Consider the following 25848-nt stretch of genomic DNA (forward strand, 5'->3'; position numbering starts at 1 on the left):
GGATTCTTTTTTTATGAAAACAAAATCCCTAAGGTGAAAATCCTAAGGTATTTGTATTGTGGAAGTTGATAGAGAAACTTGAAAACTTGGTTTGGAATTCGAGAAAAAAGGCAAACTGTCCATCTGAAATATGAGAATACTGAATTTATTTCCCTCATAGATTTATTTTCTTACCATTAATAGGTATAAATGTACATTTAATTTCTAGAAAAGTAATGTGATCTACATGATGGAGGAACTGGAAGCAATGTTACCTAAGTACCTTGCATCTGTCATGCAGCAGGAATGCTTGCACTGGAACCTGGTTTCCAGATATAGCTGTTTCAAATCAAAGTTATCAGCATAGAATGTCAGATCAAATTCATCACAGACAGTAGAAAAATAAAACAGTGATCCTAGGTGGAATTCAACCCCGTCTTCAACGGTTTTCAGATCTCTTTTGTGCTGTAGAATGGCAACTCTGAAATACCTCCCCAAGGAATGAAATGCACAGTATTCTGCTTTTGCTGAAAGTTCGTATGCTCTTCCCAGCTTCTTTCAGTCAGTAAGATTGCATTCTGCAGTGTTGTCCAGCTGAGGTTCTCAAAGTGCTCCGCGAGCATTAGTGAAATAACCTTCGCAAAGCCATAGCTGGGCACCAGCACCTCTTCTGCCATCAGCGCAGATGCGCGTTGGTTGACAGATTTGTCCAGTGTTGCAGAACTTAAAATTCTCCATCGTGTCCTACTGTTGGGAACAGCTGCTCCTGGTCCCCCAAGAGCTGCCTGATGGAGGTTGTTGGACTTCTGTACAGCTGAGCAAAAGTCCAGTAATCTGCTGTCTAATGAAAGTCCAATTAATTCAAAAGAAACACTGTAACACAATGACCACGATTTAGGAACATGTGAGGTTGTATAGTCATCTGTTGGGCATATTTAAGTAGCTGTAACATGGTTAATAATTGGTCACCTACTGCTGATTATATATTTCATTAAGTGCAGAAGCACCTTATGTTTTAAATACATCTTTTATAATAAATGTCTCATAGGAGACCTGTATATAAATTAGCCTTTTTTGGCTAATTTAGAGCTTTGAAGTTTAGTTTGCAGCTATTACAAAGAGAGTGAAAACTACAGCAAAATTCTGTCTGTGTGCTGGGAAAAAGTTTTTTTGGCATTTTTGTTATGGCTGTTGCTTCTTCCAAATATGTTTGCAGTAAAAGTTTGCAGAAGATGGAAAGCAGTGATTTGGTAAGTCAATGGCTTCTCGAGCTTGCTGCCAGTGGGGTGGGCTTTACCAGGCAGCCAGGGTTTGATGCAGAGATCCTTGGTGCCGTCTTGGAGCTACCTTAGATGTGCACACAAAGTAGAGGGTGCATCAAACAATTCACAGCTGGACTGTAGATATACTGGAAACTATGGAAAAATAACAAAATGTTGGCATTGCTGACCACAAATAATAACTGATCAGCATTAAATGTTAACTGGTCCGTGTGGAATGAGACATTTGTGTGGAATAAGAAAGCGTTGGCCTGCTAATGGGTTTTGAAGCTATTCTTGATATGCAGCAGGAGAAATGGGAGTGTAATGAAATTTTTAATGGGAATAGACCTTTTCATACTGACAATTCAAGACACACTGTACTCATTAGCGATTACCAGGAGCTAAGACGTTTGGTTTTATGAAGATAGCGGCCGAAGGCTTTTAAAGGGTTGTGATCGCACCAAGCTAGGCGATAACAAATGCAATGTGATATCCCCGCTCCAAAGAGCTTACGGTCTCGGTCCTACTGAGAAGAGCATTAACCCCAATGCCATGAAATGAGGGTGGCGGTGGTGGGAAGACCCGTGGTGAGGCTCCTGCTGCAGCCTGGTGCCTGGTGCTTGTCTCACGGACGGGAAAGAGTGTGCCTGACAGATCCAGCTACAGGCAGGGGGTTGCTGTGCTTTGCCTCTGCAAAGAGAAAGGGCCCGTTTTCACTTTCAGCATGGTTTCCACATTGCTCCCAGCTTCTCCTTCTATCTCTCCCTATAAAACCTCCTGCTTGGGTATCACTGTCTGAGGTAAGAGCTGCACTACGGCGTTGGGTCCTGCGCTAGAACCTAGTTTATAGTCTTCACTGCCTGTGCTCGTAGAAGGAGATGGAAGGGATGTTTCAGGAGATGCTGTGGGAGAGAAAAGAAACAGAATTAACCTGGGCTTGGATGCTGTTTGATAGAGCAGTGCCCAAATAAAATCAGCAAACCAGCCCATGAACCAAGGAGCAGGAGCCTGGGGGATGGGGCAGGGGGATTCAGCCCAAACTCAGGCACGTGCTGGCACAGGCTTCCGTCCTGGTGTGCGGTGAGGCACGGGGCGCGCTGGCAGGCAGGCACCAACTCTGCTCGGAATTTTGCACCACATGGCCCCAACGGCTTTTCAGTCCTTCCTCTCCTCAGAGGAGAGCTCAGCCTGCTGGCCACTATACTTCCTTTTCAGAACACGGCATCTCTCTAGTCTCCCCTGCTGTAAGGTGGCTTAAAAAAAAAATCAAAGCAAGCTAAAATATATGATGCCAAGATTTACATGGCTGAGAAACAGCAAAATGTGCTACAAGAGGTGTGTGATTGTAGCTGGCAGAATGAGACTGCATATGCGCAACACTGTGATTACATGGCAGCAGTTGTTAAATTGCAGCTTATGTTCTCTTTTTTTTTTTTTTTTTTTTTTAATAGCATGGTCCATTTACTACTACAGTGGATAAATGCCTTAACTACTAGCCATTGCCTAGCAGCACTGCCCAGAGCGGTTGGAGACAGTCTTGTATTCAGGTCGTATTGTGTTCTGACAGCAACCAAGACTTTACGTAGGGAAACTTTTGCCACTAATAACTGTGTGCTGCTTTGTGGTATTTCCCAGTGCTGTCCACGTTCATAGAAACACACTGTCACTGATCTTGCTTGCTTGCTTTTTTTTTTTTTAAAAAAAAACAACTTGTGTTATTTAGTAGCATCTCAGAATCCCGCTGGATCATGCTATTGTGCAAATCTCAGCTTCTCTTTGGAAGCATGTAAAGGAGCCAGCAAGGGGGGCTATGAACTCTGAATCAAGTGTAGTGCTTAAACTTAAGAAAAAGAGCTTGAAGGGGTTTTTTTATAACTGCTTCTCCTAGCTAGTCTCTTCATTATGCTGACACTAATAGCATAAAAATGGACACTTACGGTCTGGAGCGGTGTGAATCACAGAGCTCATGTTGCTTGGGAGGACGTGTCCTGGCAGCGGTTCCAGGTTGAGGTTGGGTGGTCCTGACTGGTACTGGAGATCAATGGTGGTTCCTGGGAAGCGGAAGTGGGAAAAGACATCATTCTCTACATAGTTACCAAGAAGCCAGATGCTCTGGGCCAGATCACTTTTTTTCAGAGAACATGGAAGACCTCTGTGGGTGGGGGTTAATGGTCTGGCTCGCCTTTGCTGCCTTCCTGCTCTGGCTGTCCTCTTTGCTCTCAGCCTTCCCACTGTCTAGGGACAACCTCCCGGTGTGTCTGGGTTTCAGCTAATATCCACCCACTGTTCATCTGTCTGTGGGTGTCCCAGTTACTGCTCTCATCGGGGTTTCCCATAAAGTTACAACTTCTGCATATTGCTAACAAAAAAATGTGTTGTCTTCTTGCAAACCGCATCAGTTTGGTAGGGTGCCTAAAAGTCAAGTGCCTCAGCGGTGTGAAGTACCACAGAGTGTACCCATTTCTATAAAACTGACCCTGGGTCAGATTTGGGGAGATGGGCTGGAAAGAAATGGCTTGGGCTTTGGACGGGTGTGAGAAGGACCCATGTTCAAGCTACAGTTCAACCTGAGCCTTCACTTTGCTCCTCCCGAGACCATGTTCCCTCTACCATACATCCTCCAGAGAAGGATGTAAGCCCAGACATTTAGACTTTTGAAATAAAATAACTTTGCTGTCCTTTCTCAGTGGGGTTTGTACCTCCCAGCAGCATCTCCTGCAGCAAGCTATCGATCCTGGCCACACCAAAGAGCTTCACGAACTGGACCTGCTCGATCATCTGCCAGGTGATGCTCTGCAGCGGGGGCAGCAGGAGAAGGATGTCGCTGAACCGGCCTCGGGAGTCGTACTGGCGATCGTTGATGTAGTCTTCTAGGTTGACTTGGACCTGGAAGCGCATGTTCTTCACCTTCCCGGGCTCGCTGAGGCCTTTGCAGTCTTGGAAAGGAAAAAGATGAAGTTAATTGCTAGCCTGTGCAACCAAGAAACATTACCCTGTCAGTCAGGCTCTGCAGAGGGAAAAGAACGAGATGCCAGTGATCCTCTGACAATTATCTGTCAGAGTCTCCAAGTTTATCTGACAGATTAGGATGGGGCTGCTGCTACTTCATATCTCACATGGAACAGGGAAACAGTAAGGGGAATTTGAGGGGAAACAGAAACTTTAGTGGCTACTGCCACTAGTGAAGAGGATTTAGAAGCTGAACCATATTTATCCTCCCAAGGAAACAGCCTGGAATTTTTTGCTGAATACTTTGAGTCCCAACTACTGCCACTAACTCCGTGCAGGTTTAGTGCCTGTATGTTGTAACGACACCCGCTGCCGCATCAGAGTCTTGCCTGGGTGTCCTGTCTTTGACCACTGGTCCAGCTTTGCTTAAGCAAGTAAACGTGCACCCTGGGTAGGGCGAAGTGCCAGGTTTTGCAGCTTTCTGCTCCTGCCTCTTCTGCTGTCTAAACCCCAGATCTCTGGCTTACCAGACCACTCTTTTCAATGTCTACAAAGAATCCACAAGCACCACATTTTAGCCATCATCATGCCAAGGGATTAGATAAAGTGGTTAACCAATTATTGTATGTCAGCATGTAACTCTATAGCCATGCCTGCTTGTTAACATGAACAGATTTCACTTCTGTAGAGCTTCACATGTCTTCCTGTTAGATGAAATCACAGCACCTGTCAGAATGATCTAAAGCCTTACTGAGATACTGACCCACCAAGAAGGTCATTTGTCAAACTCAGTTTGGTGACAGCACCCTTACTTGGGTTTACAGCAGGCTCCTTGTGAGCCAAAGTTCATGATGTTTATAAAACTCCCGTGTCCTGATTTCAAATGATCAAACACAGCAAAAAATAAGTAAGGGAAGATACTCTAATTTCGCTATGCTCATAAATTCCAAAGACTGAAGGGGATTTTGCTGGAGCTAGGATTGTTCTCCCATCTCCTCTCCAAGCTGCAGGGCCGTGCACCCCAAAGGGACTGGGGTGCTGTGTGCCTGCTGTACGTGCGTGGAAGAGGCGTGCTTGGGGGGAACCTGGGCTGAGACAGAAACCCCCGTGTTTGTGGAATGAGAACACGGCAAAGGTTCAAAACAAGTTTTTGTTTGCCACTGTGTGTTTCCCTGTTCCTGGTCCCGTGTGGCTCAGCCCTGCCCTCGGTCGGCGCTGGCTGCCAGCAGGATCCATTAACGGGCGTCCCCAGCATTTCTGGTTCTCTAACAGCCCTGCTCTCTGTGGGTTTTAATGCTGCTTTCTGAACCCTGATGGATGCTCCACACCACTGCTTGGTTGACTCACTTCACTTGTGCATAATTCAGTATAGGCATATACATCCTTAATTGTCATCTCCGTCTCAGACTGATGGGCTTTCCCGAAGCCAAGCTACAGAAGCGGCAAAACTCCTCTAGGGTCTGCAGAGTCTTGCACATGGGTCTGGCTGGAGTTAATACTCGGTAAATAGTGAAGTGTTCGGTAATAGGTCACTTCCAACATGCCCTTGCTGCACTGCGAGGTATTGCTCGTTACAGCAGAGACAGGGTGGAAGGTAGAGCTGCTGCCAAGGGGTTTTCCTGGTTGTTGGAGAGCCCTCAACTCCTTTACAAGCCCCGTGTTTAGCAATCAGGAAGGAAGCTTACCTGGATCAAAGAAGATGATGGCTTTAAGGCAAGCGTACTCATTGTCATCGATCTGGATGTCCCGCAAGGGCTTCACCAACTCGTCCAAGATTCTGGTGGCCACACGAGCAATTTCCAGTTCTGGGCAGTGCATGGGGATGATGAAGTCGTTTCCTGGTGAGACAAGAGAAATACCCCGTCAGAGTTTCGCTCCAGCTCTGTGGACAGGGTCTCATCCAGAAGTTACCCCCAGGCATGCTGCCAGATATTCCCAGTGCCCACGTGTAGCAGATTTCCAGATTTCATACCCAGACTCATGACTGAGAAACAAGCCGTGGATTTCATTCTTTGGTCCTTAATTAACTCATTTGCACATGTCGATCACCCACACCATACACAAAGCCTGCTCCACGTTCTGCTCTGGTTTCCCCCCTGTTATACCTACCATCTGTTTGCCGGTGGTGCTGTATCTCTATTTTTGGTGGTTTTTTTTTTTGTTTTGGTTTTTTTTTTTTAAACAAAGTTCTCCCTCCCTCTTTTCTTTAAGGTGTGGCTTTCAAGGTCAGTATTCTCATTTTTCCAAGAATAATCACGCCTGTGTTCTTGGGGGCAGAGAGCTACAGGAAAAGGAAATACCTATTTGCACTGTAATTTTTAATAGAGCTTTCTGCTAAGTTTTTAAGCACCAATACCCAAATACCTCATTGCCTGTGTCCTGGAAATTTCAGTTACAAACCCAAGACAATGCAGTTTGAGGTGGTATTTGAACGCTGGGTGTTTTCTCAGCCACAATTTCAAAGCAGTAAGGGAACAGTTGTGAAAGTCCCCGTGAATGTGTCTGTTCCTTTTTACACTTCGGAGACCTCCTCCTGCACTTAGCTTCGAGCCAGACGTGCAGACCATGCCCAGGAGCGCAGGGAGGGTTTCAGGCAGGCAGGATACTTGGCAACGACTCGAGTGCACGAGCTATAAAAGCAGGAAGGTATTTCCCTACTTTACCTAATAACAGAAAATCGGTGTATGGTATGGAGCGCTTGGCCACCCCGAGGAGCAGGTGTTCCCCTGCGTGGGCTCTGAGCAAGGCAACCTGGAGATGGCACAGAGGAAAGAAATCGTATTATGTCGGAAAAGCACAGAACAGGACACTGAGCTGCTGTTTAGATCAAGCCAAATTTGGTGTTTGCTTAAATATGTCAGATCTACAGCTGAAGTACTATTAAAAGCTAGAATTTGTTAGTGTATCTTCACTTCTCCAAAGTGCTACGTTCATGGCAAGCTAAATAAAAAGTTTATTTTTATTTAAAATAATAAACACGTTTTCAATTGAAAAAGCAAAGAGGGGCTTGAGTAATTTGAGTTCTTAGGAAATAAATAGCTTTTATATTCAACTATCGGGTACCAATAAAGGGAAACCCAGTATTTTTTTGACTGGGTCCTTGTGCAGACTGGAGTAAACAACTCTATAATATTTTTTAGGACTTTGACTACTTGACTTCTTTTTAAATGACCCCTTGTCCTTTAATTATTCTTCCTCTCTTGATGGTGTATTGCTTTGCATAGGATGATCTGTATGTTAATGTCAGGCTTTCCTTTTGAAAGGTACGGCTGGGAATTCTTACTGAAAGCGGTGGGTTTGCAGGGAAGGTGGTTGCATTTTACCTGGTCATCAAGTGGGAGCTCACAAAACGCTGGGATGTATTTTGCCCATTCAACCAGCACCAGAAGCTGCTGTTTCATGGATTCACACACATCATTGATGGTTGCAACCTTCTTCATAGCAATGTCTGCGCTGTGCACGGGGCTCAGTGATGAATACTGAAAGAGAAACAAGCCGGTTACACTGGGACCAGACCAGCGCTGCTTTGTCATCCTCCATAGCAACAATTCCTTGATAACATGGGGAGCCTTCACGGGCATTAACCTCACCGGGGCACTGATAAGGCATTTGCTGTTGTGGTTGCACGCTTATTTGCTCAGCAGTGCATACCGTGCGATGTGCAGCCCACGGTGGAGCCTCCACGAGGTGGTGCTCAGCCCCAACAGACACCCCTCCCTCCTCCGCCTCCTTCCCCAGGCTGGCTCCGAGCAAAATCTGGGCGATATTCCTGGTTTAGCAGTAGCCAGCAGCACCGGGTCTCAGCTTCCCATCACTCACTCACGCACCCAGCCCTTCTCCCCCAGGGTGCTGGCTGGGGCACGAAACACCCATTTCAATCTCTGAAGAGCTGCGGGGGGGGGCAGAGAGGGTTAAAACTTCGTATTTTTTGGAAAGGAAGTGGATGCATTGCTGCATGTAATATGCAACAGCTGGACCGTATGTTTCAGTGAAGAACGGATATTTGCACAAGAATTTAAAGGATGCACAGGGTGAAATTCATTGTGGAACATGAAATAAGAAAACAATCAGCGTTTGTTGAAGCCCAGCAATTGTATTAGCTCTATTCCTCTCTCCTAAAATTCTTGGTAAAAGAATTTGCAAGAAAAGATATAATTGACCGTGACAGGAACATTATGTTCTGAGCAGCACAGAGTATGCAGCAAGGAGGGATAAAATTCTGTGTGAAAGGCAATGAGTTTTTAGGGGTGCAGTGAAAATTTAGGCTGCAGGCAGAGGGGACCTGGGGTCTGCAACAGCCCTCAGCCCGTGGAATTGTGGCTTTACACCTTCCACCCCAAAGGCTGCATCTACTCCTTGCGGGACTTGTCATCTTGATAATGCACTGAGGGGCTTTGCTTTCTGCTTTTGGACACCTCTAATGCATTTTCTTCTCTGTGGCTTTGTGCAAAAGCCGTCCAAGGGCAGAAGAAGGTCCAGCCCTGGTTGGTTTAGTGGGCTCACAAGCCCATGTGGAACAGCTGAAGGACGGGTACTTGCTGGAGGGCTCTCCCCGCACTTCATACCTGCTGCGCCATGGCCTCGGCCTGAGTGAGCACGTTGATGGAGAGCGAGCCGTTGTCCTCGTAGCTGCTCCTGCGAATGCTGATCCTGTCACGCTCATTCTGCACGGCTGAAAGGAGAGCAAGCAGTAGCTCTGTTAGCAAGACCCTTCCCACACAGCCGATGGCTGCTGTTACTTGTGGTCCCCAAACAAGAGTGGATGGGGCTTCAGAGCCTGCAAGACCCTCCACTCTGGCTGGGTGCTGGAATAAGGTGAAACAGGCCCCGGGGAAAGGGAAAAGGCCAACAGAGAGGAAGAAGACGGAGCACAGGAGCAACAGAGGGAGATAGGTCTGTCAGAGCAGCCTCGGTGGTACATTAGCTGGTCCTAGTGGGTTTGAAGCAGCTCAGGGGATTTGGTGTCAACCCTTTACACTTGGCAGTGCACCCACGCTGCTGGAGTCCTGGCCTCCGGTACCCTTTTTGCCATGTCTGTGCTGAGGACCACTCCTGAGCTCCCGGTACAGCAGGATGTTCGTGGGGTTGTGTCTCACCTTATGGCAGCACTGGCAAAGCCATCCTCTGATCCCACCTCAAAGCAGCCTTGAAGCGTCCCCTGCCCCTGAGGCATCGCAGCTGGTGGTCCCCCAGGGGACATCACCACCTCTCATGGGGAGCAGGAACAGTCACCTCATTAAGGCTCCAAAGAAAGGAAGCTTAAATTTGCCGATTCCCAATTAAAACCCCTTCCCTCAGCCTTGCCCGTCACACTGCAGGTCCCAAGGAGCCTGTAACCCTGGCAGCAATGCCGGCACACAGCTGGGGGAACGCACCATGCCAGGTTTGTCTCCAGCTCTGCTGGCACCCTGCAGATCCCTGCTGCAAATCAGCTCTGAGCCTCCTGAGCTGTTAATGACAGTGATACAGCTCACCTTGGATGTACTATCGTGACCACAGCAAAGCAAGGATCAGCCCTGGTGTTTTTGCAAACAGAAAGCTATGGCCATGCCATGGTGAATTAAAAAAAAAAACAGCCAACCACTGAATTCTTGAGTCCCGTTCCACCTTTCAAACCATCCTTTTCCCTGGAGCACAAGCCACACCTAGCCTCATGCTCCGTCAACCCTGCAAGTTGAACATAAGGGATTTACTGCACTTTGGCAGCTTATTTTTGCAACACGAGCTCCAAGAAGTGACTCGCCTCCACTGCAGCCACCAAGTAAAATAACAGCGGAGGAAAAAAGCAGAATTTAGACTTAGTCCAACCTTGTTTGCAGTGTCAGTTTCTCCCCCAAGCCCTTTTGCCTCCATCCAGCAGCAAACAAGCCCACGTGGGGCTGGAGGAAGGAGCCCAACCGTAGAGGCAGCGTTCTGCCGGCAGCTCCCACATCTGCTTGGAAAGGCCATTGTCAGGTCCTTAAAGCATGGGGGGGGTGGGAAGATGCAGCACATGGTGATAATGCAACATATCCCTCCTCCTTCATACAGCAATTCCCGGCTCCTTTTCATTTCAACCGCTTGGATGTGAAACAGCATAGTTCTGTCTCAAAAGTGGCCACTGGGGAAGATCTTTCCAGTAACCGTTCTTTTGCAGAGTCAGCAAAATTGTTTCACCATCACTCTTTTGAGACTTTACCTGGCTGCTGGGCCTTGCTTTAGAGCAAGCATCACTCTCTGCACGGGGCACGTTTCCCTGAATTCCTGCAAAGGAGGAGAGGTGGGCACCGCTCCGCACGTGGGGTGGGAAGGTGGGTGTTTGCCGGCTCACGTCCAACCACCGATCAATTTCTTAGCCAGCCTCTGATGAGAGGCCAACAAAGTGAAAGGGCAGAGAACAAGCAACAGTGACAAAAATCAATATCCCCCGTTATCGGCAGGAGCACAGTATTTATTTTCCAGGGTTTGGGGCTCAGCCTGGCTGTCAGCTGGGACCTGCTCCCCACTGAGCTGGGTGTGCTTGGGGGGCTGCTGGGGTTCAGCCACCAAAACCATTTTGCGACTCGGAGCCAACCTTGCCGGCAAGTGGCTGGATGGGTACATCGATTTGTAAAAGATGCAGCACACATACGTGTCGCTGAAGCCTTCCTAGGCTGTGGATACTGCGTACAGGCAATTAGACACCTGTTTAGAGAAAAAACAACCACAGCCCTCGGGAGGCTCTGCTCACCTACCTTAGACAGCAGCGTACTTCACCCTACACGTGGCAGGGTGATGGAAGAGGCTGTTTCACTGGGGATCCCCACCAGTCTGGAGGTGGTTATAGAAGCCATAATCTATAATTAATCTTCAAAACAGATTAATCCATCATGGCTCTTTTTGGTACACCAGAAAGAGGAGCAGCAGCATCCAGCACCGAGTAGAACAAGCCAGCCCGAATTACATCCTTGGAGATCCCCCACCCAACCTTCTACGCCTGGTTTCATACCAGATGCTCCCCGATATCGCTCCCTAGGGGGGATGGGGCCTTTTTTCTCCACTTAAAAGATACAAATTTTGCTTTCCCAGCCGAGTTACACATCTGATTTTACCTAAGTCCTACAAACCCAGGCAGACTCCTTTATGAAGCCTCAGCCTGTTTTTCTCCAGGGCCCTTTTATGGGCCATATTTCAGTGCTTCCCTCACGCTCCGATAAGCTCAATCTTCAAGCGCAAGAGGATGGTACAGACCAACCTTCTCAAGGTGATTTGGGTGTTATCGCTGAAAGTACCCAAGATGTGATGGAATTAGATACAAAAGGCAGTTAATTTTTTACCTGCCACAAAATTAATCTATTACTGTGGGGTAATTATATTGCTATATTTATTGTGCTTGTAAAAGGGAAGGGATAGGTCACTCGTGGTGAGGCATCGGGAGTGCTGGAGGGGTGTGCGCTGGGTGCTCTGGCTCAGGTGTAATCTTGGCTTAGCAGGAAATAAAACTCAGCAAACTTGCAGGAAGGACTAAAATCCCAGTGCTGGATCCCAGTGCCTCCCAGGGACTACTATGTCCAGTACGAGCCTGGCAAAAGCTTTGCTGCCTTTCCCCCACCCCCCCCCCCACCCCCTCTAATCCTGTCCTCTGCACAGTGTTCCAATTCCTGAAGCCAATAAACACCATGAAGGGCCACTGCAGCCCCACGGGAGGGGACATCAGTGGGAGCGAGTCCCCACGATGCTGCCAGCCAGGGACAGCACGGTCCCGATCTGGGCTTTCTCTTGGGGAAAGGGGCAAGAGGGCTAGATGTACCCGTGTCCCCCTCCAGGGAATTGTCCATGGCTACGGCGTGTCCTGGCTGCGGGAAGCAGATGTGAAAACAAACATATTCTCCATCTGACGCAGAGGAGCCGACAGAGGGGGGTTGTTATTTGGCGCAAGCTTGGGCCCTTTCGCCGTGAGCACATCAAGGATGCCGGCAGCCGGGCAGGCTGCGGAGCACGCACGGGGGCTCTTGAGCAAACAGCGGTGTGTTTGTGGGATTGCAACAAACCCGTGTTTCCCAAACATTTTGTCCTTGCTGCCTTGCCACATAGGTACAGAGCCGGTGGTGAGGAATCTCCAGGGAGTCCAACAAATACAGGCACAGGCACTGACTGCAAGGGGACAGGAGCAAACCAGTAACTTTCCACAGTAACTGCAGAGGTTAAAGGCCTGCCTACATGGGAATTACCGTTCCCATTATTACTCCATACAAACATCTTCATTCAATGCCAATGGAGTTAGAAATGTGTTAATAAATGGCACAAGGAGAGAGCAGGAGGAGGGAGGTGCTGGCAATCCCCAGCGGTCACAGTGTTTGTGTCTTCACCGATTTACTCCTTCTGCTCCCTGATTAACTTACATGCGCAAATATTTTTTTTCCCCGAGCTACCTCTGGTACTGTAGGTGTGGTGTATTTTATTTGCAAATAAATCCCAATGGTGCACGCACATTTAATCCTTTCACAGGCTTCTGGCTTCACTGACTATTGCAAAGTGGGGAAGAACCTTTATCTTTTCCATAATCTTTGCAATAAGCTGCAGTCCCAGACTTCTGAAAGCTAGCAGAAGAGATGTGCAAAGAAAAGGTACGAAACAAAGTAGAGGTCCTGTGAAACACTAATAAAACTGTCCTATAAACCTGCCCAGTTTAACAAAAATAAATAAAAAATAGCCTCAAATCTTCCCACTGTGTTGTGGCAGTAAGCGATACAATAATTCTTTTTAGTTCTGCATAAAACTAAGGGAGTTCCTGTACATTCATAAATTACTTTAAAGGGAATGAGAGGTTAAATATTAACCCCTCTTTTTTCCACCAGCACACTGAATCCTGACAGTGCAGTGCTGGCATTTCAAAAGGCTTCCAGGTTTTCAGACACTCAACTCCATGTGAGCAGATGACCTGGTTCACTTGAAAAAAATCACACCCTGCTAATTTATTCAAGGTTAAATATGATCTCAGTAAGATGCTAAAAATAGTATCCTGCTGTTTTCTTTGGGCGTTTAAGTACCTGGTGCACACATCCACCGATGCTATAGTGACCAAAAACCTGTCTGGTAACGTTGTGCTAAACAACAGAAATCGAACCTTCTCCGGTGCAAAGGCAGAAAATCGGAGCAAAGAGTCAGAAAAGCATCAAACCACCCAGTGGTACAGTCCCAGCCTCAACCACAAAACAAGAATAAAAGCATGAACCTCTGGTACAGATCTCAAAACCTGATTATAGTGGTGTTTCAGAGGACAATAAGAGGTTTGCATTCAAGCAAGACTTTTCCTCTCCCCTTACCCCAACTTTGCTGATTGCTTGCTTGTAGTTAAAATGAATTATTGATACCAAAAATGTAATTGGGATAGGAGTGTTTCTGAATGAGCTAATTTCTAGGAAATCTGGGGACTGGACTTTCCACAAGACTCGAGTTTTGGCCCTTTCTTGCTCTCACTGGCATCAATGGAACCTGGATCCCACCTCAATGCACAAGCCTGGAAGCACAGGGCTCATGTGTGGGACAGTCCTGGTCCTTTCCGAAAGCAGGATCCAATTCAGAGTGTAAAACAAGACAATCTAAAGGACCCCGCTGATGCTTTTCTCAACAACCTCTTCCCAGCTGCCCCAAACCCCTTGTGCTCCCAGGACCAGCCCGTGCTGAGACCCTCGCCCTGCACTTACTATAGACAGTCTTTTTAAAGCTAACCCGGGTTTTTGCATCATGTGGCTTTTTCTTCAGACAGACATTTCCCTTCTACAAGGCTAGATAACACAGCTCCTCACAATTTCTTATCCATGAGAATTGTTTCCGAAGAAACAATTGAAAAACGGAAAGAAAAATAAAGATCCAAATGTGCCATATTATGTCTTACAACACAGGAAGATTGGGGCAGGGGGGGGGGGAAGGAAAAAAAAAAAATCACACTAGATCTAAAATTCCGGTTTATCGGTTAGTTTTGCTGGGGAACAGCAAGTTCTCCAAGGCTGCACACACTGCCTGTCAGCAGTGGGTCAGTGGGGCGGTGGCAGAGGGGACCATCGAGGGTGACACAACCCTGCTACACCCCCCACCCCCCCCAGGTGCATTGTCACAGGCAGGCTGGGAAAAGGATCGTTCCCAGTTTCTTCCCCTCGGCTGTGAATAAACAATGCTGTTACCACACCCTGGAAAGTCTGATTGCTATTACACGGGCTGGCTGAGAAGTGGTGTGCCAGAGACAGCGTGTCAAACTCCTGCGTGCCAGGGCTGGGACGAGGGGACACGGCGAGCGTGGGTGTCACAGCTGTGATCTCCCGACAGAAATTGGCACGTGCCACCAAAAGATTTTGTACAAACGTTGTATCCTCCTAATACTGCTCTGTTCCAAGACATGTCCTCTCTTTTCCCCTAATACTTCACAATACTGTTTAATATTAATCTAGAACCACCCTAAAGCAAATAGCTACGTTCTTTTTGTGCACACAATTGTGCAAGAAAATTTCTTTCACAGTCCTGCACACATGCCTTGGATATAACTCTGGTCAGCTAAGCTAATTTCTGCAAAGCAGTTGCTCAAGATGCTTTAAACCCTTCCTTACCAAACACACGAGCGGTTTGTGAGCACACAACCTGACTGTGCACTCATAAAAGAGTTTCAAAGAATGTGACTGTGTGGAACCTGAGTCATCTGCCATCGAGCTGCAATCAATAATGACAGCATGAGCCAAGGTTTTATAACTTTTACCATAAAACCAATAAAAATCATGCTTCAGCTCAAAGAATGGAGCTGATAACCAGATTTCAGCCTTTCCAAGCTTGCTGCTTTGGCAGTTGGCTTTATCCTCATCTACAACTGACCAGGCTGGCTTCAGGTTGGCTTTCATCAGTTTGAGGGCTATTTCCGCACACACACACACACACACACACACACACCATCTGCTATATTTACTACATTTCTCCTAAATTAAACTGGCAGGCATTTTTGCTACATCTGTGATTTATGCTAAATTTCAAGACACCCTTGTTCTCCAGGAAAACATATGGTCAGAAGGTGGGAGAGGTTTCTTCATCACCGGTGAAACCTTACGAATTACCAGAAATCGGTGACAAATTTCCCCTTGGTTTCAGTGGGACCATGATTTCACCCCTTGGGTAGGGGGTGTTTAACTCAGCGGTGTGGAAAGAAACTCTCAAGTTCTTTTCCAGCTCCCTCATCCTTTAGGTGTCAGTGGGCTGGAAATCGGCACAAATGAAGCATGAAGAGCATTGAAACCATCAGCCAACTACCTGCACATCAGGGATGTACCATCTGCTGTGGGCTGGGCCCCCACTTTACTAAGCACTCAGTGTACACACGCAGCCTCTGCCCAGAAAGCTTGGAGTAAATAAAGTAGTATCACCTACGCTCTCCCACTACGCAAACACTGAATGAGCAGAGATCAGAAATGCTACCGTAGGTCTCAGACTTGCCCAGGGAAGCTGGTGGTAGGGGGGTAAGGCACGGGTTAACAGAAGTGGGTTTTCTCTTGCTTCGCGTTAGGCACCGTAACACTTAGTATGTCCTTCAGTGCGTCGGATCGGGAGGACGCCTTGCGATGCTCCCTGGTGCCCAACCGCTCCACAGCACTCCACCTCCCCCTTACCACAGCCAACGCGCAGTGCACCAAGAGGCACCAGCCGACACTGGATTGACCCTCCAGCATCAGTGCTGACAGTGGCTCTATAGCTGTGCTACAGCCACCACGAGGGCAGCACTGCCGAAGGGTCTGACTCAGGTCCCAGCTCTGGGGACACAGGAGCCAGCTGCCTCTGGGAACGCTGCCTGGAGCAGCTCTGGCACCGTAAGGCGCCACGTTCAGGCTCTACCTCGCCCGAAGGGCTGCACCCAGCTACATGAGCACCAGCCAGGTCAACCACCAAGCACTACCCTGCAGCACCCAGCTGTGGGCTTTTTTGGGATGGAGGATGGCAGGTCCTCACTGAGACGGTCACGGCCGCGGTTAGGAGTTGCACTAGCAGGTATGCAGCAAGGGAACTGCTGTTGTGAAGCACTTAGAGGCCAAATGAACCCTGAGGAAGCCCATCCCTCTCCCAGTATAAAAATATCCCAGAGAGACCAGCTGCCCAGGACGGGTGAATACTGTCACAGGCTCTCGCTGAAACTGTCATCTGATAAGGTGGGAAACAGGGGGTTCAGGGGCAACAACAAGGAATATCTCCCTGTGACACATGAACATCATCTTTCCAGGCCAGTGCTGCCACTGCTCTCCGCTGTGCTCTGCAGTAGTGGTGCCAGAGGCATGAGCAGGCAGTTCTGAAATGTCCCTTTGCACCTACCTTCTTTCTTCATGCCAGCTCTGAAGCACTTCTTCAGCCTGCAGTACCTGCACTGGTTCCTCTTGTCTTTGTCTATCACACACTGTCGGCTGAACCTGGGAGGGGATGGGAAATAAAAGATGGAGCAACCAGCCTGGCATCTGCAACCCACTCACCCCGAGCAGCTCCATATAGAGTCCCAAACCCCACCGAGCTGTGCACTGAGTGAACTTAGAGAAGAGCCAAAGGTTTGCAAGAAATGGCTTGAATCAGCGTTGGCTTGGCCCAGTTCCTCACCATCCCCACTGCTGCTCCTGCCAGCTGGGAGCGTGGCGATTTCAGACCACCCACCCTGGAGGACTGCGATGGTTTTGGCTGTGAAAGCACGGCTGTGACTCGAGTTGTGCTGGTGTACGAACCTCATCTCCAGCTTTCAGACAGTTATTAGGTGTTTGGTGTCTAGGCTTGTTTAACCCCACTTGCTGGCACTGTCCTGCTTTGTATAGAATATTTACATTATGGACCACAAGCGCTTTTGTGTCTGCAGCCTAGTTTTGAGGCATGTGGCCTCCTAATTCCTGTTCATTTCAGTGGGGGATTTCGGAGTCTATGTGCTGTTCAAGGGGTGGCCAACGTAGCCTTGGCAGCCCTTGCCATGTTGCGTGAAGTGATGGAAGAAGAATCTGCCACGCAGAGAGAAGACAATGTGGGCTGCTCCTGAACCATCATCAAGCTGTAAAAGCTGAGACACTTTCCCAGACTAGTAAAAAGCCAAAGGTAGAAAGGCCTAAAGGCTTCCCAAGGAATTCACGTCTGTGATAAACAGCAGAACTTGAGCTGGGCTAAGCACAGCGCGGCTCACCAAATAAGGATTTGCAGACAAGCGAGCATTTGCCATTCGCTTGGCTTCGGTGCTGCAGACCTTCCCTGAGCTGCCAAATATCACAGAGATTCATGGATTCCTGGGGAGGGGCAACAACTCCATTCCCAGGAGACCGACAGCTGAAATTGCAAAGAAACCAGTAGTAGATGTCGCTGCCTCCTGCTGGGATTCCACAGTTCCTGGGGTGGGCACTGCTGTCACCCCCAGTTTCTTTCATGGCTGGTGCCTCCTGGAGTGATAAGGACCCCAGGAGCATTTTGAAAGAGAGGGCGCCTCACGTTCTAAAAAACTTGAAATGCTTTTAAAGGAGGAAGAGCTCTGGAACAGAAAGAAAACTTCCAGTTTTAACTAGAGATGAAGGGCTTGAGTGTATTCAGGGGATTTTCTCCCCTTCCTCCTGTTCTAAAATAAACTTCATTGTTCTGAGGTCAACCAAGATAGCTGCTTTATAATTTATAGCCTCCTCCTGGTAAAAACTTCTCTCAAATGTATACCTGTGTGCCAAAGTGGATGTGAATCATCTCTGGTCCATACTCAGCTCTCAGGATGATTGTAAAATCATCAACTGTATGTCAGCGTACTTAGTTTAATGTACTGTGGGGGTGGAGGCTTTGGAGATGACAGGCTCTTGGATGCCTGTTGCTTTTTACCAGGAAAATCAAGAAAGACTGTGTTGGAGAAGAAATCTCTGGAGCTTTCATCCTTTGCCACGTCGGCTTTCCCTTGTTGGGCTGTGATAAGGTCTTGGTGTCACTCTGCACCCGCTATCTGTACTTACACGTTACACACGCCAGTTAAACCTCAGGTCTGTAAGTTTCCCTTGATTTGCAGCATGGGGAAAGCAGTGCTGGTGAGCTCACCAAAGGGATTGCTCAGTGCCACAAAAGATGTCAGGGTCCAAGATGAAATAGGACTTATTTTACTCCTTGGCTCCCCATCCTCCAGCCATAAACTAAATGGCAATATTCCCATTAGCATTCCCAGCATGGTAACTTGGCATTTGGGATAGAGGCCTTGTGGTACCACCTGATCTCCACCCCAAATTATTTACAGCATCAATAAATTGTATGTATCTATTGCAGAAAGAGCAGGTACCTGCAGGAATAGACATGGTTCTTGCGGACACTCCTCCTGAAGAAGCCTTTGCAGCCGTCGCAGCTGGATGCCCCGTAGTGTTTGCCGGTCGCCCGGTCCCCGCAGATGGAGCACAGGGAACTGATGCCATTGGTGAGCAGGTTGGTGTTTGCTGATTCGGCTGCGATGGCATCTGAGGGCAGAGAACAGGGACCGTTAGACCCCTCTGTGATGGAAACCAGCATCAGCTGACAGCCAGCTGCTTTTTCCAAGTGAAGCATGTGCTGAGCCAGCCCCCGCCCCCCCCCCCCCAACATGTGTACATGTGTACACACGGTTTATGTTGTTGGTAAAGCCTCCAGACTGATTCTGGTGCTTCTCCCAACACCAACCGAGAGTAACTCGGTTGCTCGGCTGCTGGTGTTGGTGTTCTGCTTTGCTTCAGGGAACAGAGAGATTTCAAGCTGTGTAACCCAACATGCTCATGAGAATTTAACAATTACCACTACTTCTTCTGGCAGATGCAGGGAAACCTTACCTGGATGTGAGATACGTGCTTCTGAGGGATGGGGAGCCACCTCCTCAGACACCTGGAGAACATGGTTCAAAGCTGGTGCCCACAGAAGACAATGGAAAGAACAACATTAACTTTAATGAATGGGAAGCAGAGAAGAGACAGCAGAGGCAGCAAGGATGAAGTGCCTGCCCGGGGCAGAGGTGCTGGAGAGAAAAGGCTGCTCTTGAGAGCTCCTCTGCGGGGAAGACAGAGACAGCAGCTCCCACAGGGGTCACTTTAGTTCTTCTGCGTCTGGCTCCTGCTCTGAACTGCCCTCTGAATACCCATTGCTTTCCACTGGAAAGCAATAGAGGGGTGCAGGAAGATCAACCTTCTAAATTAGGGACCTAAAATTAGGTCATATGAATGCCCTCTGTCATGTCCTCTGTTTGCACCCGCTCATTTGGGGCAGGAATAGCTCTGCCCCTGCCCGGCCTGGGCTGTGTGTATACACTGCTGAAAACTCCCCTTTAAACTTCTCCCTCGGCCTTAACCACCAGACTCGCTGCCCTCTTAATCCTCCTAATTTGAGGCACAGCTTGGGGAAAAAAAGAGGGGAAAAAAAAAAAAAAAAAAAAAAAAGACACTTGAGAAGACGCAGATGACGGTGTTTACATCTTGCCGAGAGGAGGAATGTTTGTGGAGTCTGTCCTGACCTGGGCACTGACTGCAGGACGGTGTCGTGAATTGAATTGACCACCCCTCCGGGAGCGTGTTCTTCACCCCAGGGAGTGACCTCGTGCTTGAGCGACCCCGGCAAAGTCCCCGGGACGAGACAGCTCCTGCCTCGCCAAAGGGACGGGTGGGATGGCCACGGCTCGGCTGCTGCTGCATTGAGCGAGGGCAAATCCTAGAGAAAGTTACTCAAAGGGGAGGAATTGGCCTCTCATCCAGGCAGACTAGAGAAAGTTTTCTACACATAATGCATAAAAATAGCTTTGGGTAATCAACACACAACACGCATATATACAGGGGGAGGGAGAGAGCAGGCTATTTTTGCGTATGAATACACATCAAAAATTTATAGTGAAAATATTTACTATGCAATGAAAATTGTAATCGAAAGCCAAATAAAAAAAGGCCAATAAAGCTTTAGTTTTTCAAGAACTGGAAAGCTTTTTAGCTAAGACTAAGACATTTTTAGCTAAGGCTTCACAAATGCAAAGGTCAGACTTCCTTTCATTCCCTCAAAAGACCCTTTTGATATATATCGCGATTTCTAACATATGGATGAATAAATAAATAGGTTGTAGCAAGACAGGAGCAACACAACAAGGAAGAATGACAACATCAAAATCATTCTTAGGTCATAATGACAGGAATTGAGATTTACCTGTTCCCAAAATCCATGTAAGATGCTCCCAGCTCTGACATCTGTCAGTAAGTGGCACTTGGCTCCTTTGGGAACATTGTCTGCATCAGAGGGGCTTAATGGCAGTTTACATTGATTTTTCGGTTTTTCACAATGCTGCTTCATTTCATTTTGCTTGATAACTCAGTATTAAACAAACCGTACTAGAATATTCCTTTGAGAGTAACCGTACTGCTAAACATTCATGCATCTGTTGCTCCATCTATTTTTCTGAAGGAACATATGACCATAAACAAACGCACTGATTGTGCTGGATTCTATTTAAAAAACTACACAACAAAAAGATAAAAAGGCCAATTTTCTCTTTGCTCCACTCACACTTTCTTTACTGACTTCAGAGGAATCAAGCCAAGGTCATACAGTCTGGGTCTCCAGCAAACCCAGCATCCTTCAACTGGGTCCAGATTGCAAAATGTTCCTGATGCTGGAAAACTTTTACTCACCAGAGGAAACTTTTTTCCCTTATGTGAATAGGACATAGGAGGAGCTGCTTTCTGGTATAAGGAAGAAATTAATAATCTGGCCTTAAACCAAGCATTACTGGAGGAAGGACCATCAGCACTGAGCATGTGATGGCCCATGTAATCAGCAAACCAAATTGTGCCTCACTTGTACCCATGAAAACACAGACAAGCCCATGGGCTACGGCTGAGTTAGGTGGCTCTGCGTTAGGGCAGGTACGAAGCTAAGAGCTGTTAGGTGGCCACATGTCCTTTTCAGCTTGGTTGAATGTGAACAGAAATAATAATAACAACAAAAAAGGAACCCTAAGCCAGTATACACGTTAATTATGATGATAAATTTTAATTACAAAATCCTGGCTGTCACCAAGTAATGATGAGTTCCAGATGAGAATTAGCTCAGAGAAGAGCAAAGGCACAAACGATATCATGTGCATCAGAAGACTGTTTCGATGTGGCTTTCAAACCCACCCAGTATTTGGGGAAATATCTGGGTTTTCCCTAGAATAATCATTGCTAGGAAAGGCTGAGGAACTCCAGGATCCCTGCCAGGACAGTCGCCTGCCTGTGGACGAGGCTGAGAGCTTCACTCAACACGTTGTGCCTCTCTAGAGGGGTTGCCACCTGGAGCTCAGCACCGCACTGAGATGTGCTGGAGGGCTGCTAGGGTGGATGTGGTCAGAGCCCAGCTGGCACAAGCTCACGTCTGTCCTCACCTCCCCGGAGAGAGATGCTCAGGGACATGTATTGTTACAGACACTCATCACTGTGGTGTAACAGAACAGTTCCCGAGCTGTGCCATGGTGCCTCTGAAATTTCTCCTGGAGAGGTGCAGCTGACTATGTTCTCCAAGAAGACACCATAACTCATCTTGACCTTGTGTGGGTCCCAGGCTGAGCTGAAGACCCATAGCTCTGGCCAGGCCCCTCACTGGAACCATCCCAGACGTGCACTGGCAGAAAAATCTGAAGTTTCAACCATCTTTTGTGAGTTATAGATCAGCAGCGTGCAGCAGCCTGCCTAGCACTGGTGAAAGTATCGCCGTGGCTTCACCAGCTTTGGGGTCAACCAAATGCATAGAAATTTTCGTTACTTACTGCCTCCATATGTAAGGTATTACCTAACCAGGCCAAAATGAAGATGCCAAATTTTACAGTGATAAGAAGTTACAGTGAGGATGGTCTCAGCGAGGCTGCTGCTGGGGAACGGTATCTGGCTTCCACTCAGAGGTGGAGCTCTGCACCAGATGTGACCACTGCAGACCCCTTTGCTGCTTTTCTTTTCAGTTATGTTCCTGGCTACACCTCCTCCAGATGCACATTGTGTAGGAGAATTACCTTGCAATACTTTCTGGAATGGCTTTTGCTTTTACCTACCCAGAAATCCAAGCCGGTCTCAGCACACACGATTTACAGCTAACAAATCCCTTAATTACATGTGCTGTGCTAGACTGTAGAGAGATCATAAACAGGGGTTTAGGGCACGCACACACGGTCAAACTTGGTGGCCAAAGCCAGAATGGTGAAACCTGTGCGTACAGGCGTAGGGCTGGGTGGGGGCTAGCCCTGGAGCCCTGGCCATGTGCAGGTCAGCCACTTTCTACCTCAGCTTTTAGCAAATAGAGGGGGAGGTTCTGAGATCTAAAACATCGTTTTGATTTCACGTTCCCAAATCCTACAGTAGCAATGACGAAGAGGCCGCAGCTCCTCGCCAGCACGGGTGCAGCTGGAGGGATGGTCAGGCCCTGCCAACCCCCCCGAGGGTCTGGTGACGGTTGCGTTGGGTTGGACTGCAGCGGGGCTGGGAAAGGCGTTTCGGCAGCCAGAGCCCCAGGGATCAGTGTGGCATTTGAGTGCTGAGGCAGGAGAAGGAGCCACCACCGTGGGAGAAAGCGTTCGCTGACACCCGGCTAAAGAACTAGTGCAGTCTTTCAATAATGCTCCATATTTTAAGCAAAATGACAACTCTGACAAGAGCGCGAGGAAATCGGTATTAACAGCACATAAAACCCGAGTGAGAACATGGCTTGTAATGCCAGCCAAGGTAAAGGAAACAAGTTTGTACAGAATGGGAAAATTCCTGCAGTTACAACACGTGTTTTACGAAGGAAAGCAGGATTAATATCGATTTTTGTTCATTTCCTTTTGCTGTTCTTCCTGTTTAAAACAGGCAATTGTTTATACTCCTTCTCCGCTCCCATAATAGATTATATTCCTTATTTTGAATTAGTTTCAAAATATTCAGAAAATTATGGGCTCCTTAGGGTTGGAAAGTCAAAATATGTATCTAGGCAAATCTCGAAACGGTAGCAGCTTCCTGGAACAGAAAGCTTAGCACCGGCAGCGCTTCGCATCGTTAACCAGCCCAAAATCTTGATGAAATAATATTCCAAAGGAGGAGACAGTTGCTTTCAAGAATGCATGACCTTGTTTAAAAGTATTCTGATTTTCACTTCTAAAATTGTTCAGATTCTAAGAAACAGTCCTGAATCCATTAAAATAAATATAGCTCCCCTTCCTGTTCCTGTTTATAGAAGGCAGAACTGCCATTACATTTAGGAGGTGAAATAATCTTGCATAATGGGAAAGATATGGCTTAAAACAATCCATTATATTTTTTAAAATACCTAAAATGAGATTATGCCTTGATTTTAACAATTTTTAAAGAATTTCTGAAACTACAGAGGATCTGTGTGAACTGTTATTTTGAGATACCTATGGGAACTGAACTCAGTTGGTTAGCAATATAGATCCACGTATGGACGTTTCAGGTCTTTTTTGAAGATATTTTTACAAACTGTAGAAGAGGACACTTACCCAAGACAAACAAGTTAATTTCAAAACAGCTAGTTCCCGAGAGAACCGGTTACTCATTAACAGCTAGTCAAATAACACAATACTGATCTAGCTAGACTTCAGAAAAAAACTCAACCTGTCAGTTCCACTGCATGAAACAACAGGGAGCCCCAAACAGGTTTTGGTAGTTAAATTGCAAAATTATATTGAATTTTGAGGAAGTTTGTACCACTCTAAAAAGTAAAAAAAAATAAAAAATAAAAAATCTTGTTATTCAGCAGCAAGTGACATTGAGAAACATCTGTGTTAAATAACATTTCTGGAGGAGGATGGCAGATGGAAACCTTTCTGCAAGAATAAGAAATAAGATCCAGTCTATCTGGAGCTGGCAAAAAAATAAAATATATTGAAAGTCCTTTACTTGGGGACAGACAGAGTTTTCCTGAAGTCAGCTTTAAATTCTAATTTACTAGGGCCTTTTAACTTTGTCTCCTGACATCCCTCCATGTTCCACAATAATAAGTGTAATCGTTTTATATTGTAGACGATAGCCCTAACTGAAATTCTGATTTCTTTTGAGGAGACAGCTAATGAGCAAACATGAGACCCTGAAAATCCCATCTTAATTTCACTAAGCTTCTTAACAAATTACATTAAATGCTGCCAAAACTCTCCGAAGGCATTGCTAACGTTGGCATCTCCTCTAGTTACACGATCGGTTTTATGCTATGTGTCTAAAACGTCCTTAATTTCTCACACAGTGAACAGTTAATTTCACAGAGCAGCGTTCGCTTTACGTCAGAGTACTTTTGACTACCCAAACCCTAAGAACCAGGTGATACGCTTTATTTCTGTGAGCAAAGTGGAAGCCTTTGCCTATAAACACTCACGCCTCGCCAAGTTCTTTGTGTGCTGTAAAGGCTTTTAGACCATCTTGGTAGCCAGAAAAAAAATCTAAGGCAAGTAATAATCTGGATATTCCTTCTCAATCCAAGTACCTGGAGCAAGTTAGATTGGACACTTGGTGTATTGTCCGAGCAATAGACAAATGCTATTTCAGGCAGCATTTTTTTCCCCAAGGATTAAATATGAATTTACATCATATATGGGAATGAAACACGCATTTTATGGAAGGAATATTAATAATAAATCCTCTCATAAGTCATACAGGGGGACAAACCCATGGTGGGCCACAAAGAGCTCTACCAACACTTGCTACAGGTTGTGAGCTCTTCAGGATGCGACGCTCAGCCCACCGAGGAAAAGAGTAAATGAAAACAGCACTGGCACGAGCAGGGGTCCCGTTGCAGCCCCAACGTAACTGCAGATGCAACAGATGTTGACAGGTCAGCCGCTTAAATATTACCCCTGCCACCCTTTGCCCCACATCTCCTACCTGCCTTTCCTAGGTGTTCAGCTTCAGAACAAAGGTGGCGGAGGTAAATCAAGAGGAAACGAACAGAAATCTCACCGGTGTTACTGGGGAGCACCCGAAGGTTGTCAAATTCCAGCATGGTATAAGAGGAGTCCAAGGAATCGACGTAATCTGGCATATCCATGTCCATGATGGACTGACAAAGCTTCATTATTACTTTTCAACAGCAAGGGAAGCGGCAAAAAACAGCCCTGCTGTCAATCACGGCCAAGGTTTCCTCGGCAAAGAGAGACACCCCAGCCCTGGCAATGACAAATCATTACCCAGCTGCGCCGCTGTCCCCTCCCCGCGCCGGCAGAGAGGGGACGAAGCTGTGCCCTCCCGGCACCCAGTCCCCTCCCTTCCCGGGGTGCATCTCTGCTCTCTCGGTCCTGATAATGTGATGTAGATAAGGCCTAGACTCAAACGACTCGGGTCGTATCCTTGGGTCGATACAGCCTGCTTTATGGCTGCTCCTACACAAACATTTTGAGAAGGGTTGCCAAGAGGCGTGCGCGCACATGCGCCACCCCGCCAGGGCGAAGCGGTGGTCTCACCAAATGACACCCACCCCGATGTCACCTAGCTCTTCAGAAAAGACCAAACGATGCCACTTGAAACTGGTGAAGGCCACAAGTCAGCATCACTGGTAGCTGAAGACTGTGGAGATAGGTCTGCCATGAGACATCAGCAGCGCTGCACACCAGATCACCCCTTGAGTTACTATGGGAAGGGAAAAATGAGGTCTCGTTACGGCCGTCCACAGGGTTTCACCCTGCCCCATAGGCAGAGGGGAGGTGACTTCTCCCACCACCACCCACTGC

The 25848-nt window shown here is 47.4% G+C and overlaps 1 protein-coding gene across 4 annotated transcripts; it reads right to left on the bottom strand.

The window, feature by feature from the left end:
• Positions 1-129: 129 nt before the first annotated feature.
• Positions 130-25292, bottom strand: LOC121097923 (hepatocyte nuclear factor 4-beta-like). 4 transcript variants are annotated; one of them, XM_040615356.1, is made up of 11 exons: positions 25007-25292; positions 18965-19036; positions 18448-18619; positions 16491-16585; positions 8756-8862; positions 7514-7669; positions 6854-6941; positions 5876-6028; positions 3941-4177; positions 3179-3292; positions 130-1931 (listed from the first exon to the last, which is right to left on the bottom strand). In XM_040615356.1, the coding sequence occupies exons 1-11, from the start codon at positions 25194-25196 to the stop codon at positions 1867-1869; spliced, it is 1449 nt and encodes a 482-aa protein (XP_040471290.1). In that variant the 5' UTR covers positions 25197-25292; the 3' UTR covers positions 130-1866. The 4 variants fall into 4 exon arrangements, with proteins under 4 accessions (XP_040471290.1, XP_040471289.1, XP_040471291.1 ...); XM_040615355.1 differs by having other exon boundaries at positions 130-2143; XM_040615357.1 differs by having other exon boundaries at positions 130-2143; positions 25082-25291.
• Between the last annotated feature and the right edge of the window lie 556 nt (positions 25293-25848).

The sequence above is a fragment of the Falco naumanni genome, chromosome 15 (genome assembly GCF_017639655.2).
Source record: "Falco naumanni isolate bFalNau1 chromosome 15, bFalNau1.pat, whole genome shotgun sequence".
NCBI lineage: Eukaryota > Metazoa > Chordata > Aves > Falconiformes > Falconidae > Falco > Falco naumanni.